Source organism: Terrapene carolina, unplaced genomic scaffold (assembly GCF_002925995.2).
Source record: "Terrapene carolina triunguis isolate 2854851 unplaced genomic scaffold, T_m_triunguis-2.0 Scaffold148, whole genome shotgun sequence".
Classification (NCBI taxonomy): domain Eukaryota; kingdom Metazoa; phylum Chordata; order Testudines; family Emydidae; genus Terrapene; species Terrapene triunguis.
This window is the reverse complement of record NW_020664499.1, coordinates 4,690,268-4,709,151: the sequence shown is the minus strand read 5'-3', so window position 1 is coordinate 4,709,151 and position 18,884 is coordinate 4,690,268. Positions and strand designations below refer to the sequence as shown.

General features: G+C 40.3%; 1 protein-coding gene across 2 annotated transcripts in view; it reads right to left on the bottom strand.

Moving 5' to 3' along the window:
- Positions 1–18,884, bottom strand: part of LOC113406893 (calcium-activated potassium channel subunit alpha-1) — a 911,445-nt gene that overhangs the window by 84,799 nt on the left and 807,762 nt on the right. For both annotated transcript variants that reach the window (XM_026653744.1, XM_026653746.1), the window contains exon 19: positions 13,019–13,112. In XM_026653744.1, coding sequence (XP_026509529.1) covers positions 13,019–13,112 — 94 coding nt within the window. The remainder of the gene's footprint in view (positions 1–13,018; positions 13,113–18,884) is intronic.

Below are 18,884 nucleotides of genomic sequence, written 5' to 3'. Positions count from 1 at the left end.
TAGAAAGGGGTGGTTGATGCTGTGAGTGCCATTCTTCTTATGGTGTAAAAGCTGTATCAAGTAGGAATGTTGTGCAGAATTTCCTAAAAGTGGTCAGACTGTGGATTCATCTAATCTCTTCTGGAAGTTTGTACCACAGCTTGATCCCCTCAATTGATGGTGCTGTGTCCCCAACCATCTTGCGTCTCATTCCAGGCTTTGTAATCTGCACTTTGTCCAAGAGGAACACAACTCCTGAGATTTTGTAGATGGAAATACGAAATATATCGATAGCCGCAGAAGTTGTGTAATTGGTAAGAGTGTGGAGTGGGGTGAATACCAGCCCAGGAAGCACCCTGCTTGGCAAAGGTACCTGCCATTTGGTCTTCAGAAGTTCTTTTATGAATTCCAATGATAAGTCATCTCTATTGCAGATGGTTTAAGAGTGTCCATAGTGGGAGAGACTCTATCATCGGTCCAGGGCCGCTCCTGGACACGGCGCGCTGAGGGGGATGGGGGCAGGCAGAGGCGGGGGGAGCCTCCAACATTCTTGTGGGGGCCCCTGCGGGGTCTGGGGCAAATTGCCCCACTTGCCCCCCTCGCGGCCCTGTACAAGAGCATTCATATGAGTTTGTGATAGAAACTTACAACTAGAGCTAAATGAAGTACTCATAGTAAACAATTTAACTGAGGAATGTAGCCCCTTTTTCTGTTTGTGAATTATCTGCTAACAGACTTGGATTTTTATGGATTTATTTGTTATTGATAATTGTTTGATTAAAACCTTATGTAAATATATTTCAGCCAATAGGCTGTTGACTTAGAGTAGGTCTTTTGCTATTTGCGGTGTGTAACTAGGCAATTAAGGCATGTAGTTTTGTTTTTGCTCTCTGATTGGGTATACCACCATTTTTTATTGTTTGTATTACTGTAGCACTTAGGGGGCCCTAGCCATGGTGAAGAACCCCTTACTTGTAATCAGATACCGCCCTCTCCCCAACTAAGGAGCTGCTTTTAATATTCAAATTACTCTAAAAGCCATGTGCATAGTGAGATTGTCTTGAAAACTAGTAATCCACAACAGGGGGAAGAACTCCCATTGAGATCAATGGGTCAGTTCACAACCCTCAGAGCGATTGTGTCAGGTTGAATTAATCTCCATGGGGTGTTCCGATTCATTTGAGAACAACCCATGGAGACGAATGAACCACTTAATTCCTTTGCAAATCTCTCATGATGTAGAGGGTTGTGCAGAGCTCCTTCCCCTACCCTCACCCTGAAATGGAGTACGGAGCCTCCTTCCCAGACTGAGGGTCTGGAGGAGTCAGGAGAAAGGTAAAGCTAGTAGTTGAATAGCAGTGAGGTGTTCCCAGGAAGCCTCTTTATGCCCCTCCATAGGTGCCACTTAACTACAACCCACCTCCTCAAAAAACAAGGGAAATTTGTAACCCAAAAACTTGGTTACTGTAGAACTGAGGTTGACCACCAGTTCCTGCTCCCAGAACATCAAATGCACCTATTCTCAAACCTCTTAAAACCAGGATATATAGAGTTAAAGTATATACCAGCATCATCCCACAACCTTAACTCTCCTGTCTTTGAATGATACCCCAGCCCACCCATGACAGACATTGTAGCATTCTATCCTTCCAGAGGATATAGGAAAGTGCAGGGACACAGCATGTAGGTACAATAGGAGAATCTGTCAGACTGTGTTCTACAGCAAAAACTGCATTTAGAGCATACTTCACCTGGCTATACCTGGCCTGTATTCAACCACTTCACCTACTATGTACAAATCAACCCAGAGCTACTAGATATTACCACTCTATGGCCCGTGTCCTAAGGATTCTCTCAGGAACATCAGCTTCACTTCCTCTGCTCTCCAGTACACTATCATGATTGCTACCTGTAGCCGGATGGCTACCCGCTCCTGCCCTGAGGGGTTTAAAACTGCCCTGGAGGAGGGCTGTGGAAGGGCTGCAACTCTAAAAGCTGGGCTGATTGGGGAAGCAGCCGCAGCTGGGCCACGCCCCAATCAGGCCACAGCTGGCCCTATATAAAAAGGCTGTGAGCCAGAGGCCAAGTAGTCTCTCTCTGCCTTCAGAGAGAGAAGGGCTTGGCTGCAGGGACCTAGAGGTAGGGTACCTGAGTGGAGCAGGGCTGGGGAGCTCCAGCCTGGAAAGCCCCAGTCTGTGGCCTAGCATAAGGCCAACAGGTACTGGGGGTTGCAGAGGGCAGCTTGGGGCTAGGCCAAGGCAGCAGGTCCAAACCCCCCTTGCCAGTGATGGGTGGCCTATACTGCAGTCTGCCCCAGGGAGCGGGGGCTAGTTGGTGACTGGCAGTGGCCTAGTACTGAGGCAAGGTGGGGCTAGTGGGTGGGGGTTCCCCAGGGAGGGGAGACCTAGATCTGTGGGGTACTCCCAGGGGGCAGCACCCAGAGCGAGGGACACGGGGGGCCAGTGCGAGGGACAAGGTGGATCACCAGCCTGTAGAGGGCACTCCAGATGCTGAACGAGCTGATTCCCAGAGTCACCAGCAGGAGGCGCCGCAGGGGTGAGTCCACTCCTCTACACTACCAGGCTGCTACAAATCCCCATGTCAAGAACAGACCATCATACTCCTCTATCTGCACAACTCATATAACTCAGCCCAGCCACAAGGGGTCCATGATTTCTGGGTGCACCTGCACCTCTCCTCATATGGTCATGTGAGCTGTGGTGACCAGCTCCAAGTAATCCTTTCACCAAGTCAATGCCGCTATCCCTAACACAGTGAAGGGCAATTGGAACACATGCAGACAAATGAAAGAATATGATTCTGTGGCCCACAACCTGTTATATAAAATGGCTCATTTTTACTTAGTCATTCCTCATGTCTGCTTTATTTTAGGGCTGCCTTGGATGAAATATACCTACAGTATATCCCCTGAAGATCTTGCCAGCTCCTGGGGGCAGAGTTAAGGCTGTGGGGTGCACTGGTGTGCATCTTAACTTGCTCTTTTATGGTTTTCACAGGTTTAAGTATAAGTACATTCAATATTCTGGGAGGTACAAGGCAGTGCTGGCCAATCTTAACTCTGTGTTAATGAAGCTTTTAGGAAGTGTATAATTCTGTAACTACAAATGCACTTATTTACACCACTATCAGGTACTTTGTTTCTCTAATTTAACCTTTTCAACCTCTGATAATGAGAGACCCAATAGGGAAAAAAAAAAGACAGATATAATAAATGGAGAGTAATTGTCTTAAAGTCTAATATTACCATTTATTAACAAATGGCTAACATATGCCAGCCGATACCATTGTACAACTCTCATGGGAATTGCATGTGATCATCGGAGAACAGAAATTGGCAGAAAGTAAAAGTTACCTTGGTAAACTCTAACAACAGTGGCTTCTGATATACCTACTGTTTGGAAATCTGTATCGAAGTGTGTATACTGCCATTTTCCGGTCTCTTATAATTTGTCTCTTCGTCCTAAATAAAGCATTACCTGGAGATTTCTATAGTAGTTCAAAAATTGTTTAGAACTCGGGTCGAACTCTGCCCTCAGACATGAGCACATGCATTTAAGGACAGAATAGGGTTCCAGCTATTTAGATATATGGACTAATTTTTCTTTGGACCATGACAACTTTATGAAATAGTGTATTAATTAAATACTACTATTATTACTTTGGACGTATACAGCTCCTTTAAGCTGAGGATCTCAGCTAATACTAATTAATTAAGACATTTTACAGACAGACACATACAAGCTGAGATTTTCAAAGCTACCTGTGGGGTTTGAATACCCAATTCCCATTACAAAAACATTGCAATTGTTGTTCTTAGCTACTAAGTCAAACGTTGAGTGTTCTTTTTTTTTTTTTAATGGAGATATCCCATCTCCTAGAACTGGAAGGGACCTTGAAAGGTCATCGAGTCCAGCCCCCTGCCTTCACTAGCAGGACTAAGTACTGATTTTGCCCCAGATCCCCAAGTGGCCCCCTCAAGGATTGAGCTCACAACTCTGGGTTTAGCAGGCCAATGCTCAAACCACTGAGCTATCCCTCCCTCTTGGAGACTTCCATCCTGTCACCCTTAAATCTGACTGTGTCAAGGTAAGCTTGGCGTCACAAAAGAAGATTAGTGTGAAGAACCTTGCATTAGTGCTGTGGCCAGTGCGCCGTCCAAGTCTGTGAAGTCAGCAGCTTACAAACAAATTCCCATTAGCTGGGGGGGAATTATCTATCAATTTAAAAGGGTCTGTTTTAAACTGGATGTCCAAAGAATTTGGCCTTTTAATGCCAGCAATGACCAAAGAGATTTGGTCAGTCCTGCATTGAGAATACAGGCACCTACAGTACACGTCAGAAAAGCAACCAAGTCAAGTTTCTCATATCTATATTCTCCAGTTTATAAATAGCTTCTCTAGTTCTTATGGCAAAAATTATGTTTGCATGACTTAAACACAATCTTTTCAAGGTTTTGCAGAGCATATAATGCCACTTATCATCAATTAAACTTGGAAATGACACTAAATGCCATACTACAGCAACAAACCAAAAAAGCCTGCCTTGAAGACAACAGCCTAAAGCAAAACCACAAATCCCTGTTCCAGCAAACCTGCTGCGAGGGAGCCAGCATTATATTTTAAAGTGCACTGCTTTTGTTGTAGACATTTATAACCACTCCAAACATATTCAATTGGTGTTTTCAACTTTGGAACAAATGTGGAAATGGAATAAAAAATAATTTTAAAAAAGAAAAAGAAGGGTGAAAATTGCTGTCTCTTTAATTAACATTAGTATTTCCTTGGATTTTCTCACCTTCATGTCAAACCTCTTGCTATCTGTCATATGCTTCTTTATATCAGGGCCATAGACTCCCATGGATCCATACTGGATCTCCCACAGCAGCCAAGCAGAGGGAACAAGGGCAATATACAACCTATGGTGGCCATCACAGTGATAAGACTGAAGCTGTGCTATGTAAATCTTTGCCTATGGATGAAGCTTCTTTTTAGTCTCATCTAGAGAACAATCCTACCGATACTGAATCAATGGCAAAACTCCCTCAACAGCAGTAGACCTTTTAGCCTCACTAGGCATGCGTAAGTCTGGAAATACACCTTTCCCTGGGTACCCGATGGCCTGTATTTTGGTAAGAAGACATGAATGGCAGAGTCCCCCCTAGAGACTGAAAGGTTTGGAAACCATCTTGTGCCCTTTGCCAGTGGTTTTCAGTTTTCATACATGAATGTACTTTTTTTTTTTTTAAAAGGGGGAAGGGAAGGGTTTGTGAAGGATAAGATGCCAAGCAAAGATGCACTGCAAAATGTCTCTTGCCTTTCAAATATCTTTTACAACCACCCTAACAAATGGTGGCAATTAACATGCTGTTAGTGTTAGATGTATGCAGCCAGTGCAGGTGCTAATAATTGAAAAAGCATTTAGAGCTTTTACACCCGGGTTGAATATTTCATGATGTGCTGCATGTTTCACTATTTACTCAGTGGGCCTCTGTCACTTCAATCTTCCCTGACTGCTTTGACTGGTGCTATAAAGCTCTACCAAGATAGAGTGACGGCTTGTCACAGGCAAACTCCACTGACTACTGCAGCTCGCTGGGACTAGCTGTGAAGGTTGTCACGCCGCTCTGGTGGAATTCAGCAAATGTTTTGTGACTAATACACCCACCATTTGTCGGCTACCATTAGCCATTCCCTATGACCCTCTGCAGTCTGTGTGGATGGCATTAAGTTGTAATGAGAATTTGTTGCCAATGTGTGTGTTACACTAATGACACTCTTTAGCTGACCTTTACTTTCACAAGTTAATCAGCAATGGAATTTCTACAGATTTAGTGCACAGCTGAAAGAAGCTTTATAGGGAAAAAATGGCACAGTAACAGAAAGAAAACCTACCAGAATATTTTCAATGAATCTTTCTTGTCATACTCAAAATCATTGCCAATGGAGTCTATAGTCAATGGAATCTATAGTCCCACTCTTCTTGCACTATCCTCCTGAAACTACTATGGCAAGAACTTAACTAATACAGCCGGTGGTACCCAATGTCTTGTGATCACCATTGGACAAGTAGTTGATCATGTAATATATGTTCTGGCTAAGGTATACTTCTGAGAACTAGTATGAATTTCCTCCACCTCCATCTAAAATATTGCTCGTATCTCTGTTGCCTAATGTCGCAATATTCTACTTTAAGAAGCCTTTCGAAAGGGTTAATTTATCATGATTACTAAGGAACCTGGTGTAAATGCAGAGTATCTTCTTTTAGGAATCTGCTGAGTAAACATATTTTCCAATTGGAACATCTTGGGTATGCAAAGAGCTGCTCAAAATATACTCCTCAAATTCCCACACAGAAGAGCTCTGAAATGGTCACTTGTTCTCATTCTAGAATATAAGCAAATCAAAGAAGAGAGCGTGGGGGCCAGAAAATGTGTCCTTAGTTTTTAGCATTTTTCATTTGGATTCTATCAAGCTGCACACCTACGATTTAAGAATTTATGGGTGGGGGGGGGGGAGAAATTGGGGATGGTGGAAAGTACCTGACAAAAGCAATCTATGGAAAATAAACCAGCAGCTAAGAAGATGAGGTAATCTTTTCCACCTAAATGAATTCTACGTTTCATACCTCAAGGTAAAAGTCACAACTTTTAGAGACTTAGAGAAAAATAAGTCATTGGTGAAGGAAAAAATTATCTTCTGCTCACCTGGTTTAAAGATTTTACTCTTTTCCTTCCAACATTCTTTTGCCTTGACCTTAATGTATTCAGGGTTAGCCTGTACATTATAAAAGAAGTTGCTTGCTTTCTCTGCTGGCAGACTCTCCTAATTCTTCCTGAAAGCCCTTCTCTAAACTCAGATAAATTTGTGCAAGATGTCACAAAACTCTGGGTAAAATCTGACACTTTCTTATTACCACGGTTTGTAAACATCACTAGTGTAGGTTCCCCAATTGTAGCAAAAGTTGGAGGTCTAGAATAGACCGTTCCCTACCATTTAAACTACTGTCATTTAACTTTGTTAAGAGCAGGGGGGTGGGATAGCTCAGTGCTTTGAGCATTGGCCTGCTAAACCCAGGGTTGTGAGTTCAACCCTTGAGGGGGCCACTTAGGGATCTGGGGCAAAAATCAGTACTTGGTCCTGCTAGTGAAGGCAGGGGGCTGGACTCTATGACCTTTCAGGGTCCCTTCCAGCTCCATGAGATAGGTATATCTCCAGGTCTAGACAACATGGAGGTTTTAATGTCAGTGGACAGCCTAAAACCTACACTACTACTGTTGCTGCCTCTAATATAATGGATTCCTAAATGGTTGCATGGAGTTGGTTTATGCTGTTAAACAACCTTAGAGATGGCTTGCATATTAGTGCAGTGTCAAGTGATTCTTGTACATACACTATAGTACTTGCAAAGTTTATAAAGTGCTTTGGGATTCTTAAAGATGAAAGGTACTATATAAATGTAAGCCATTATTATGGTTAACACAGTAAGCTTTCACCTCTGTAGACCTGGGATTCATATCTAACTTAAGTCACAAGGGAATAAGATGAGTAAACTCATTTCATTAGTTCTTAATTGACAGGTGTCCCTATAAAACCCCACTATTGCTTTATTTGGTACAGACACAAATAACTAAGCATCTCAACTGGAATGGCAGGGATAATGCAGGTCAACACTGAATAGCACTGGTAGAACAGAGTGTGTGTGTGTAAGAGGTTACGTCTACACAACAAGCTACGGGTGCAATTCCCCTGCTCACACATACATACTCATGCTAGCTCTCATTGAGCGAGTGCAAGTATAAATATCACTATAGCCCTGGCAGCAGCAGCAGAGGCACAGCTTAGCCATATTGAGACTGTACTCACCATGAGTATGTATTCAGCCCGGCTAAGCCATGCTGCCGCTGCCACTACTCATGTTACTATGGCTACACTGCTATTTATACTTGCACCAGCTCGATGAGAGCTAGGTATGTGTATGTAAGCAGGGGAATCACACCCTTAGCTTGTTGTGTAGACATAGCGGGGGGGGACGGACGCTGAGGAGCGGCGATGGGGATGTTGTACAGCCACTGCCCATACTATGCCTAGATTAACATATGTCTTATCATTAAAATAGACTGTGGATGTTTTCCTATTTATTTTTATCAGATAAACAGGCCCACTAGGTTTTTGGAAGCCCGGCAGAAAAGTTGACTTTTTCCATGTCACTTTGCTGGACCTTGACAGTCTCTGAACAAGTTTACTGTTTGGCTGGGTATTTTTCTGGATCTTGGATCAAGAAAAATCCTCAAGGCTTATGAAATTCTCCTCGGTAACCAAGTGAAAACTCAGCTTCCTGATGCCTCTGATTCTTATATGATCAGGGACACTAATGATAATGACCCTTTGCTGAGTATGCTACTTGTCTAGAGGCCTATGTCAAGAATACCACTCAGTTCAGAGTGGACAGGGACAAACTATTTGTTTGCTCTTCAGGCCCCTTGGGCCCTGTCACATGCCATTTGTTCTTACATTAATAGGTAGCTTGACTCAGCTGGGTTGACATTTTCTGCTACTCAGTGCATTCCACTCATGCAGCAGCAGTTATCAAATCATTAAGTGAGGACTTGGACCCTGTCAACAGTTTAAGTGGCTTGTTGGTTTGGGTCCAGGACTTTTCAAAATTTTTACTGGTCACCCTTGAATCCAGAGGGGCTACTTTTCGACCAGCTTGGCTACCACATACAGTGGGTGTGAGAGCCTGGTCACATTTAACATGTTATTCACCAGGGACATGCAACAAAAAAAGAGACCCTGAGATGATGAGCAAGTGAATTTATGTCTGGGGGCACCAAATGTTTCCACATTTCCTTTCTGCAAACGTCTCATGAAAAGGAAAACCCGATATGCCTTATGTGACTGTTACTCTGCTGTATATTGTTTCTTTCCTTTCCTTTTCCTCCCCCTCACTCTCCCTTTTCATTTTGTGAGGCGGCGTCATAGGAGGTCTTACCGGGTCTAGGATAAGTCTTTATAAGAAGCCTGCTCTCTTCCTTTTTAGAGTTTGTTCTTTTGGTGTTTTTGTTTTGTTTTGTTTTAAACTGCCAATTTACAGCAGCTTAGGATCTGGCTCAATATGTGTTTTTCATTTTATTGTCTAAATGTTTACCCAGTCTATTAGTGTATATGCCCAGTGTTATAATGCAGGTATTCTGTTCCTGATTCGCCACCACAAACCTCCAGTTTTATATCAATGTGACTCCACTGACTTTCACTGGATGTACACTAGCATAATATTGGCATAATATTCAGTTTCCTGAATCTCGGCATATACATCTAAAACATTTCTAATGTCTACAGGACATTTGCAAATTTCATAATTATTTACTTCAGCTAGTAATTTAGTTTGCTTCTTGCATTGTAAAAATAGAGTTTTAGAGCTTTTGTGTTTTCCATCATATTAGGTAATATGGATTTGTATAGTGCTGGGTGAACCTCAAAAACATCTGAGCTTAGGTTCACTTCAAATTAAGAATTAGTTGAACTGTCCAAAGCTCTCTGCTCATGCACCTGCTGGCCATGCTCACAACACATCCCTTCTTATCCTTTGTGTTCCAGTGGAAAGAGCTATTATGGGTATTTTGCCCACGGCACACAGGGAAGCACAGTGACCTCTTCCTTGCATGAGCTTCCACTGGTTTGCCCTCTGTACAGTAGAAACACAGTATTGCTGTAGAATTTTGGACCCTATGTTACCTGTAAGGTTGAGCAGGAAGTGACTCTATAGAGCTATGATTAAATTCTCAGATGGAATTTTGTGCATACTCTTCCCACTCCATATGCTCACTCCTTCCAACCGTTTATCCCCAGCACAGCAGGAATGAATCTTATGGACTAGTCTGTTAACTGAAAAAGAGCTGGCTTATGCAATGTAACTGGGTCATCTAAGTGCCCCCCCCCATGGACTTAAAGGCATGACTTCCCTGCTGGGGGCCCTGACAGTTGGATGTAACCACTCATAGGACCACAGCCACGGACTGGTTAAGGCACACTAGAGTTCTACACTGTCCGGGGTGTTAAGAGTCCAAAACAAAAAGGAAAACAGAGAATTAAAAATCTGGGTCAGCTGGGGATTCGTCAGTCAGAGCATGCCCTTCTGCTCCAGGGTTGTCTCCATGTGGCTAGTCCCTTCTTGTCCATCTTCCTGAACCTACTCATCCTATTCACAAAATGGCTCATCTAGGTAGCAAGCCGTCTTAAGCTCTTGGCTGGAACCAGGCTTCCCTTGCCGAGGAAGCAGCACAACTCTGCTCTCCTTCCTGGTGCGTCTTGGGCTGGGTCTCCTCCTTTTAACTCACTTCTCCATGTGCGACACTGTCTGCAGGTTTAGCCGGGCAGGGGCCCACAGGCTCTCTTCAACCCCCTTGTGGCCAGTGTGGGTCCTATCTGCCCTGTCAAAGTACTTTTCATCAAAACGTAGGAGAAAAATATTTTAAAAGTATCAGCTTTGGACATCACGGTGCTTTTACCTAGGAGGAAACATTGTATACTTCTAATTGATATTAGCCAAAGACCTCGGGGGGGGGCGGGGGGGGCGGTCAGAAATTTCCATTTCAGTCATGAAAGTATTAAAAAAAATAGGCAATGGAGCCTAACTTGCTGTGCATAGAGGAGGATTTGACCACTGCACAGCTTGCATGGAAAATAGATATTTATTCCGATTCATTCCATTTTCTCGGGTTTAAGAGCTCTGAGCTACAATTCAGGCTGCCACTATGTTCCTGACATATAAGGCAGAGAGGCTAGGGGGTATGGGAAAAGGGTGAGGGTGGGGGGCATAGGGTTGGTAAGTAAATTCAGCAGCAAGACAGAGGAGAAAGAAAACAGTCTGGATTCAGAGGCTTGGCAAGTTCTCCACTCATTGCCCGACCCACGTTTAGCAATTCTGATGTGCTACTGAGCAGACAGCTCGAGCTTGGGATGACTACGCTCCCTCAGTCCCTCTTCGGCAGGCAATGAAAGCAGGCTCCCCTTTGAAAATTTCCCCCCATCATGCAAACTGACACAGGCATGCTTTTCAAAAACCCACAGCCAATCTGTTGATCATTACTTATTTACAAAGGCCTTCGGGCAGAAAGTCCTGTAAAAACCATACTTGATAGGGTATACACTAGCTTTTTCTGCTTGTGGAAAAAAAGTACCCCTAAGGCTACCTCAAACCATCACTTTCTATTGCACATAAAATGCACCGTGTAACACTAAAGTATTTAATATATATGGTATAATATATCTACAGGAAAGGCATTTGTGTAGAAGTATGTTACCCTGTATTTGGTAATTTGATGTTTTGCTGAAGGCTATGACTTGAAAAAGCCTGCACCTAGTACAGAGGACCTGTCATCTCAGTACCCAAGAGCCAGTAGAATAAAGAAGTACCCTTAAGCAGCAAAACTTTGACACAGCTTTGAAGCATATGAAAACAGTATAACTCCCCAGAATTATTATTACTCAAGATCAAAGAAATGAGGCATACTTTACATAGCAAACAGGGACAGTGCACTCAGTTACAAATGTTTCAGCTCTCTTTTTTTTAAAAAAATGTTTTACTTCCCCAAATTTAGGGGCTGAAGGGGGAATCTCCCACATTTTTCAAACTTTAAACAGATAAAACTATTAGTGCCAGATAAGAAGATTACCCAAAGGTGAGTAAATTGAAAATGATGCTAACATGACAACTGGCGTCATAAAAATGAGAAGCTTGGCAGTATGCTCATTTTATTCTTCCTCAGAAACTGTAAACAAGCATGTAAATCAGTGTCACACAGGCAAGGCTGAGGTAGCAGGAAGGCAGAGAACTTTTAACGATACATTTAACAGAAATAGATGGTCAATGGGGGGAAAAAAAGACACAGCTGGGTGCATTTTCTTCAGTGAATCAATCTCACTTTTGGTCCTGCAGTCTAAACACAGATGACGAAGACTTAAAGAAGTTATGCCCTTGAATATGCCCTAGATTGTAGGAACGATAAACAGAAAAAGGATGCTTATTGAATTGGCTAAGGAAATTCCCACTGCACTGATTGAAGTAGAGAGGGGAAAATCATCTGGCTATATCCATAGCCGTTAGAGGAACATGGCTGTTTCCAGTAAGCAGAGAAAGGTGCTAAGTGATGCATGCCTGATCCTGCACCCATTGACTACAACAGGAGAAGGGTAAGGCAGAGAAAGAAGTAGAATAAAAGTGCTATATTGCTTCAATATAGTACAATGTCCCAATTGCAATTCCAATTACAGAGAACCTTTGCTTAAAGAGAAATTTGATGGAAAGAAATGACTTAAATATCTGAGGGTTCCCTTATTGTAAAATACTATATGTCCAACAACAGCGGGGAAATTTCATTAACAACCAGAAGATGTTTTTATCATCCACTTTCAGAGTAGGTACTATTCTTAAAAAAATCCCTGTATTTCATAATTAATATTGCTTTTAGCCTGAGTAAAATTGCATTAGTTTTGAACTTTGCTTTGGCAAGTACATGGATTATTAGACTTTTTTTTTAATCAGTCAAAATCAATTAACAGAAATTTGATTTCAATCGACAGGATAAAAGGAAGGTAATATTCAGGTTCATTTTTGATTGTGATGATACATCTCACATATGGCCTTAAGTACAGAAAACAGTACTCAGAGGGATTCCAACAAAAAGAGAATTGCCTGAGGCAAACTAACCACATGAGTTCCTCTGATTGGTTAGTGCTATCATTAGTGCCACTGCTGTTTAAGAACTACACATGGACAGGACAGGGTGACAGCTAAGACTTTAAAGCCTATGTATTTTTCAAACAGCTTTTCAAACTGTTTTTCATGACAGAATTTTTTTCAGCTCTATCATTAACTGCTGACAAGCTGACAGAATAAATACTTCAGCCTTTCAGAAACCATCTAACAATCTTTTTCTTCAAACCCCCACCCCTTTTTGAGGAGCGGGAGGTGTAGAGGAAGGAAAGAAGATAAAGATATGAGTTTCTTACAGTCTTACCTCATCAGTTTGGGCGAGGAGTTGGGTGAATTTCTCATGCCTCCATTTCGCTGCTTTTTTTTGGGTGACAGTGTCGACGGATGTTCATCTTCAACTGGAAATAGAGGCAACTCATGAGATTAAGGACCCCTCTAAGCGCTATACGAAATACAAGTGACATAGCAAAGAACACACACTCAACGTCCATTCACGCACTGATACTTCATTACTAACTTTTTAGGCCCAACAGTAAAATAAATAAAAAAAAAATCAAATATGTTAGTCAAAGAGATTGGTTTGGAGGAGGAGGAGCTGGAGAAGGGAAGAAAACCAGGGTTTTGAACACAGAAGTTCAAATTGGTTTCATACTTTTAAAACAAAAAAAAAGTGGGAGGGAACAGCATTTATGTTATTCTCTGAGTTATTTTCAATTAATCTGTGCTACTGAAGAGTAGAATTAGTGCTCTGCTATATACACAGAAAGATAAAGTGCTATTTGAAATACCAACATAATAGCTGCCAGCCTGCTTTTGCTAATGAACCAGATACAAATTGGTTCTTGCGTCTCACATGCCAGACAACAGAATCTTCACGAAGAGATGTAAAATATTCAATGCCTTGATGTTTAATGTTTCAGTTAGTCAGGATTGTGAACGTTGCCTGCAATTGTGCACAGATCTCCAGCACAACTCAGACCTCATCACTCCACCTTTCTCACAAAGGGGAGCTGTTATAACAGGAATGAGCAGAGTATGGTTGAATGGAAGTGGGGGATAGTACCTGTATAACAGAGGATGTGTTATAGCAAAGGATCTTTTAATGAGGACAGAGTGCATTTTAAATGAAAGTTCATTTTCCAAATGTAAAATCACTTGCGATTACTGTAAAGTGTACATCAGTGGATTTACCTATAACATAACACTATTTGCTTTAAACAAGCACAGTTTTCTAATAAGTTGTGTGTTAATATTAACCTTCATCATTACTGTTTAAAGGACAGCTACTGTACTTGATAATTAGCACACATAAGTATTATGTTTGCTATCAAAGGGAATCATCTGTGAATGGTGGTTTCTCAAATTCAGACTAATGCTGTAATATCAAGAATGAAAAATAGTCTCATTTCCATCCTATAGTTAATTGAAAAACAGACTAGAAGACAATGTAACTGAGGCCTAAGTAGCTTTTACCTTAAAGATACAAAGAAAGAGATTAGTAGTAGCAGCTACATTAAAGGAGCTTAATACACATTAGCAGTGCACAAGCAGCAGCTGGAAAAAAAATCTATTTGCAATGAACTATATAGGAAGAAAAAAGCAGACCTGGACATATGTCATCTGCTCTAGATTTATCTGAGAATGAATTAAGCAATATCCTCCTGCTACAATCCTCTTCTGACACTATTTTCTTACAGCCCGCATTCTAGCTTGTCATGTCTGTCTGTTTTCCGGAGTATGTTATGGAACTTCATTTTGCCTTCATCAAGATTACAGGACTGGACACTGGAAAGGCAACATTGCTATCTTTTTAAACGACCTGGCATTGCCTAACAAATCCTGGATTTTTTTTTTAAAAGCTTCAAAGAGTGATGCAAAAGGAGTTGTAATTAGAACTGAGCTATGATCAACTTACAACAAATAATTTATTGGACTAATTCAGCCATTTTTTCTGCTTAGAGAACATCCATAAAGCATATGAAATTTCCTCAATATTTGACTATTTCATTTTTTGTTTTAGAAATCCATAGCATAATCGTGAAATTTGTTATATATTTGACATTCAAATTTCTAGCTGTACTGCCTACTTGTGATTTGTTAGATAAATCACATAGTGCAATTACTGTTCTTTGATTGGCTGAGAGTGTAAACATTTCCTCAACGAATACTCAAATGTGCAAATTTAAAACCCACTTTCTGGGAGAGTTAGTTGCAATAAAACTTAATCACTTCATTATTCAGTTGTTTGTAAACTCTCCGAATTTTTTTTTAGCAGTATCTGCCCAGCTCTACTTATAATAAAGTGTGGTTCTTTATTCGTTCCATAACACTCTCTGGCAAGTCATTCTCTGGAAAATGGTGTAATCTTGTTTTAAACTTGTCTGTCAAAAACAGTTATTCACATGCTATTCTACACAGGCAATAATTTGCTTTTAATGCATACACAGGACTCCCTTGTTCTTTATTTGATATAAACAGTCAGTCCAAATCATATGGACTCACCACTTAAGAGATTAAAGGAAATAATCATGCACAATGTTGCTTGCAGAAATCACCTACAAATAATATGTTTCTCTCTGCCAGTAAATAAAAGCTCAAAGTTCATCTAAATTAATGTGCCCCCATGGGGCTAGAAAACGTTTATAAGAAATTCAGTTACATAGTACAAGTGGAGTGCATTTTTATACCTTTTTCACTAGTATAAGAAGCTCTGTACCCAGTAGGAGCATTTGTAAAGTCTTATTTTGATATAGACTAGCTGTAATGATATTATATACAGAAATATTTCTATTAACAGTGCAAAATGCTATAAAAAAGTATATTTCCAAGCCTTCAGGTGGTTAAAATGAGTTATGCTTGCTGTTTCAAATGTAAAAGGTAAGTCCAAATGAGGATCTTTCATCCTACATGATCTAGCATTTGCTTTCTCCAACCTTACCAGATGTTACTATCATACTGGCCAATTGTAAAACTAGGCCTTATTATTATTATTACCTTCCAGAATGACGATCTCCACAGCTGGATTTCCTGACAAAGTGTACAGTTTCTTTTAGGGTTGTACCTACAATAAACAAGCTCTTTTCTTCATTAAGTGCCCATCACCTTTATGCCGTATTACTGTCTGTGTTCACCTGCAATGTTCTAGGGTTACATGGCTCACAAGTTAATACCTATTAGCAAAGCCCTTGGAGACACCTCATTTCTGTACTAAAGCCATGCCTTGCTCAAGCAAGGGAGCCATTTATTTTCATTGTGGCAATGAAAGATCACCTATTTTAAACATGTCACATTTGAATCGGGATTTTGTTTTTAAATTAAATCTGTATGCAAAGAGTTTATAGTGCATCTGCAGTTTGGAAATGCAGTTTTATTCCCTAAACGTGTATGTGTGTGGGTGGGGATTGGGGGGGGAGGGGGGGAGGGGAGAATTGTCTGAAGCTGAAATATACAGATGGTGTGTAATGGAGACCATTACCTATGGCTTGGTTCCCAAAAGTGTTGCAATGCTAACTCACAGGTGGATTCTTAGTCACAAGTAGGATATAAACCATATTTAATTATTAGCTTTAATATATTCTATTAATTTCCTGTATATTTAAAGAAAGTAGATCTAGCAAAACTTTTAGTTAAGCTATAAAATATCATTTTCATTTCATGGTTCCTGTTTCTGCATGAGAGGAATAAAAATTAAAATAAAAGGGAATCTTAAATTTACTTGCTTTCATGAAAGACAACTGTATTTGAGTAACAGGCTGTGATATATAACAACTGAACGCTAATGCTATACATTTGACCTACTGCTTCTGCTAATGAAAATGTGGCCCTATTTTTAATATTTTCAATTTATTTAATGCTGTGGGAGTTGTATTACAATACAGTCATACTATATTAATGCAGACCTTCTTTACCAGCTTTCATGAAAGTACAGACAAGTTCAGGAATTCAACACAGAATTTTATAGAATGTGAACTCAATCCAGCCTTTGAGTTCTCATAAAATTCAAAAACTTGTTTTTGCACATCCCTAAGTATAACACTTAATGTACTGTTGTAACAACCCAGTGCTCGCTTGACTAATAGGCACAGAATCTAACAGTTTTACAGTTCGGGAAGACTCAGTGCTAGAAAAATGTCAGGCAAGTCTAATGAGGCTTCAGATATTCTGGTTTATGCTGGAGTTTAATTTGAAGTTACACTGATGTTCTAACATGTTTTCTTATTCTTGAGTAAAAAGGATTCATTATTTCAATGACATAACCTCCAGACAATGTTCCATGAATTGATTTAAGATGTGCTGGTAATTTTAACAGCCTTAATGCAGAGCCGAACATCTGTAACAACATATTACTTGACTTTTATCCTCATTTAGTTTTTAAGCCAAATAAAGGAAATGTCTTCCAGAAACATTGGACAAGTTCATAACTTTTCTTTTATTATTTTGTTACTATTTTTTTAAATACATCGGTCTCTTTCATTGCCTCTGCAAGGTCACTAACAACATAGTTTATGGGTGCTTCCCTTTTGTGGATCCCCAAAATGAGCTGGATTATCTAACAACCTTTCAGCTACCAAATACTTCATGAAATGGAACACCTAGTAAACTCATTGTCTAGAATGTAAGTGTTTGAAAGCAAATAAAACATAAGAAAGATAAAACATCAACCACCCAGAAACATTAGTTACTATCTTGTTTAAGTTATTAATCACCACATCTCAAGAAACCCACATCTGTAAGCACTTAACAGAGCATTAGTAATGTCATTTTCACATTGAAAACACTCAAACTGTAAAACCATGCACAAACCAATCTGTACTGCCTTATGCATCCAACTAAGGGGCTACCTACGGAGATCTTGGTTCAACCCAGGATTTTGAGGGTGATAGCAGTATTTTACAGGCAAACTGAGTGCCCTTTGCAATCTACAGTAGGTAGATTTTCCATGCTCAACAGAGCTCAACAAGTTAAGGTGCAGCAGCGAGGGATTGTTGGGTAGAAAGAGGCTCCCTTTACGGTTATTAACAAGTGGAACAGGTTCCGGGATTCCTTCAGTGGGCTTGGCACCAACGAGTGCATTAGTAGTTGCATTCTTGAACTGAAATGAACATTTTGGATAACTTGATCTAGCTTCATTCTTTACTTCTAAATAATAAGAAAAAATGTAAATTAATGTTTTGTGTATTAAAAAAAGGTTTCAAACCACAGGATAAATCAATTTTAATATTATGTGGAATTATAGCTTTAAAGCTTAAACTATCAGTTTCCGTAGCTGAAGTATAGGTTTATATCTGCAGCCTTATTAACATTTTCAAAAAATGGCTCTCTCTATATATTTCTATATATATATATATAATCAACCCTTATAAAAGGATTATTCCATATTATCATCATATTTAAGCAATAATCCTAAAGTAAGTGTGTTTGAAGCCAAGCCTATTTCCCAAAAGTTGATAATGATCTCAAGATTTGTTAGCTTGTCTATGATGTTTATTCCCTTGAACCTGCTGAAAGTGTCAGGGAAGATACAGTACTCTGTTGCTATTAAAGTAAAGAAGGAATCAGAAAAGAGGCAAGGTCATAAGTTTCAAACTTGTGTGCCTATAGTTATGGACTTAAATCCATATTTAAGCACCTAAATAAAAGTGGCCTGATTTTCAGAGGAGCTCAGTACTGGCAAATTTCACCAAGGTCAATGCACAGCACTTCTAAAAACAAGACCAACCAATTTAAGTGCCTGAATGTGGTTTTAGTTTGAAATTGTCAGCCTTAATCTTTCCTTTTCTAAGGAGCAGAAGGTAACTTAACAAAAACAACACATTAAATAAAACCTTTAATGAATATAACCTTCTGCAGAAGACAGGGTAAAACATGTGTCAGCCTTGCAATAAAATTATGCAGCTATGATCTCCTATTGCTGGTTTCAATCTGATGCAAAAGTAGAGAGACAAGGTGGGGGTGGGATCATATCTTATATTGGACCAGCTTCTGTTGGAGAGAGACAAGCTTTCAAGCTTGCACAGAGCTTCCTGAAGAAGAGCTCTGTGTAAGTTCAAAAGCGTCTCTCTCTCACCAACAAAAGTTGGTCCAATAAGAGATATGATCCTACCTACCTTGTCTCTCTAATATCCTGGGACCAACACAGCCACGAGAATACTGCATACATTATAGAAAAG